This window comes from Sinocyclocheilus anshuiensis, unplaced genomic scaffold (assembly GCF_001515605.1).
Source record: "Sinocyclocheilus anshuiensis isolate Anshui unplaced genomic scaffold, SAMN03320099.WGS_v1.1 scaffold1184, whole genome shotgun sequence".
In the NCBI taxonomy this organism is placed as follows: domain Eukaryota; kingdom Metazoa; phylum Chordata; class Actinopteri; order Cypriniformes; family Cyprinidae; genus Sinocyclocheilus; species Sinocyclocheilus anshuiensis.
In genome coordinates, this window is record NW_015547647.1 from 289008 (window position 1) to 291844 (window position 2837).

The window sequence follows — 2837 nt, forward strand, 5'->3', positions numbered from 1 at the left end:
AATAAATACATTTATAAATAATTAATAATTAACAAAATATGTATTTTATTATTTTATATTCTATAAATAAAAAAATAATATTTTATTATTAAATAAACAAAAATATATGAAAATAAATGATAATATTTATTATTTTATTATTCTATAAATATTATTTTATTATTCTATTTACTTTAGTATTCTGTTTTATAATTTATAAGACTATAAACTGGCCATGTTTTTCACTATTTAACATTGAAATATTTTGGTAAACTGAACTGTAATACTATGTTTTGAATAATGCAAATTTAATTATTCATTTGTAAATAAATTCATAAATTCATTTATAAATAATAAATAAAAATATTTAATATTTTATTATTCAAAGGCTTTAGAGTGGACATATATTTCTTAATAATACTATCTGAACTATAATAGTGTCCTTTTTTTTTTGTTCAACTTTTAGGACTACACTAGCTTATAAATTATGCTTCAAAATTACCACACATGGACTAAAAGCCATAAACGTTTTATTTTAATTCACATTACATCCAGTCTAAACTGGTCTCTGGGCTGAAAAGCTGAGTATATGCACCTCAGATGGAAGTCTTTTAATCATCTCATAAAAATCAAACTCTCTTATCCAGTAATGACATAATGCAATTACAGTATGTGCCTGTTAATTAAAATGACATTTTACACAGTGAACTTCCTTATTAGCACACTACACTTATAACTGATAGTGCATTCAGGAGAAAGTGCGTCATACAGTGAGACGAGCTCTGGAGAGAATATCAAGTGCTCTATAGAGAGAAGATGAAGCACACAGCTGAGGGACAAACAACGGAAATGAAATGTTTCTGAAGTCGTTACTGAAGCACAGCAGTGTTTGGAGGGAAAACAAGACATCTGTTAAATATCGTGCCTTTTGTCTGATGTATTTCCCAACACAGACACTTCAAACCTTTAAGATGGACTATAAAGCACAAGAACACATGGTCATCTAGTGCATGGTTTAACTTTATAGTGCTGATACCAGAGTGATAAAGTATTATGTGTTCCTGGATCAATATCATCTAAATGGACAAAATTCCAATGAAGAGAAATCCCTAACCGTAAAAGCGATAGTTCACCCAAAACTGAAAATTATGCCATTATTTACTCACCCTCACGTCATTCAAAACCTGTATGACTTTCTTCTGTGGACAACAAAAGATACATTTGGTGAAAAAGAACAACAGCACATCAATAAGTCAATGCACTTGAATGAACCTTCTATTTACAGTGCGACGAATAAAATGGATGTTATTTCAGCGGTGTTTTTAACTTGTTATGGACTCATTATTTGTTTGGACTCATTAAAAATGTGTCATTTTCACACCAAAAAAAATCCAAATAAAATGATCGTGTTTAGATTTGAAATAATAACTGGACACCAGCATTATTTTACTTTTATTTATATTATTATTATTTATTCATATTTATTAACTTTTTTATATTTGTTATGGGCTTTTATTATTTTCATTAGTTTTTGTTTTCTTTTTTAGTTTTTTTAAATTATATAAATAGTAATTTAAATATTACTATTTAGATTTTTACATCAGTTTTGTTTTAGTTCAGTATTAGTTTTTATTTATTTTCATTTAGTATTTTAGTGCTTCAACATAAAATTATTTCAGTTAGTTGCCAAGGCAGTATTTCTAATTTAATTAGTTAAAGTTTTTTATCTAATGCTTATATATAAATATATATAATTTTTTATTTTCAATTAACAAAATGTTAGTTTTAGTTAACAATAGCAACCCTGATGGACACACTACAGTTTAAAACATCATAACAACATACAGCAGACTGTTTCCCAAGCCATTTTTTAAAATAGTAAGCAGTATGTGCATTAGTGAAATGAGAAAAAACAACATGATTCAGCTCAGATTTAACGATTTGATGAATTAAAAAACATAAGAGGGACATAGAAGCAGAGGTCATATAGATGTCCATTGTATTCTACAGGTATAGGATAATAAAGTCCAGCTTTCAGTTTATCATAAGTACATCTTTTCATGAAAAAAAGTCATTTTAAATCATTGAAATTAATAATTTATTTTTATTTAATGATTGCTTTTGATACAAACCAAGGATTGACAGTAAATAGCTAACATAAGGACATGTGGTCTGGTTCATAACAAACGGTTTAATGCATCATAGAGCATTATACAAGCAGGTACTTTCATGCATCCGTTTCATTTGCCTTTCTTTACATCTTTGCCTTTCTTCTTCTGTTGTTCCTGGAAGAAGTCATTGCACGCAACAGTCAGCGCCGCCACCAGCACCACAAACTCGTTAAAGTCAACCTCGTTATCTTTGTTGGAGTCCAGATCGTTCATGATCTTTTCCACCAGCATAGGGTCTTTTTGAGACTAAACAAAGACAAAACAAACACAACAACTCAGCACAGCATGAAACATATGTATGCTATATTGTGCATTTACACACGAATGGTTCTGGTACTGAATGCTGATTGGTCAAAATCTCTAGAAATAGGATATATACTGTATTTTATATTTTAATATAAAAGAAATATATTTAAGATTTAAGAATTGCATTATGTACTTTTTTATTTTATAATTGTACTAATTTTATTATTAATACAATTATAATTAAATTATATATTTACAATTAAAATACAATTAAATATATATATACATTTGGCCCCATTCTATTTAAATTTTTTTTTGTTGGCATTTAATTTTCTTTCATTTAAATAAAAGTATAGAGTATAAAGTCATTACAACAAAAATTAACAAAATGTTCTAGTGTGTGTGTGTGTGTGTGTGTGTGTGTGTGTATATACTGTATAT

General features: G+C 27.5%; 1 protein-coding gene across 1 annotated transcript in view; it reads right to left on the reverse strand.

Annotated features, from left to right (window-relative positions):
- Window positions 1–2219: 2219 nt before the first annotated feature.
- Window positions 2220–2837, reverse strand: part of LOC107701916 (protein S100-A1) — a 5000-nt gene continuing 4382 nt past the window's right edge. Inside the window, exon 3 of the mRNA XM_016504069.1 lies at window positions 2220–2396. Within this exon, the coding sequence (XP_016359555.1) occupies window positions 2220–2396 (177 nt within the window). The remainder of the gene's footprint in view (window positions 2397–2837) is intronic.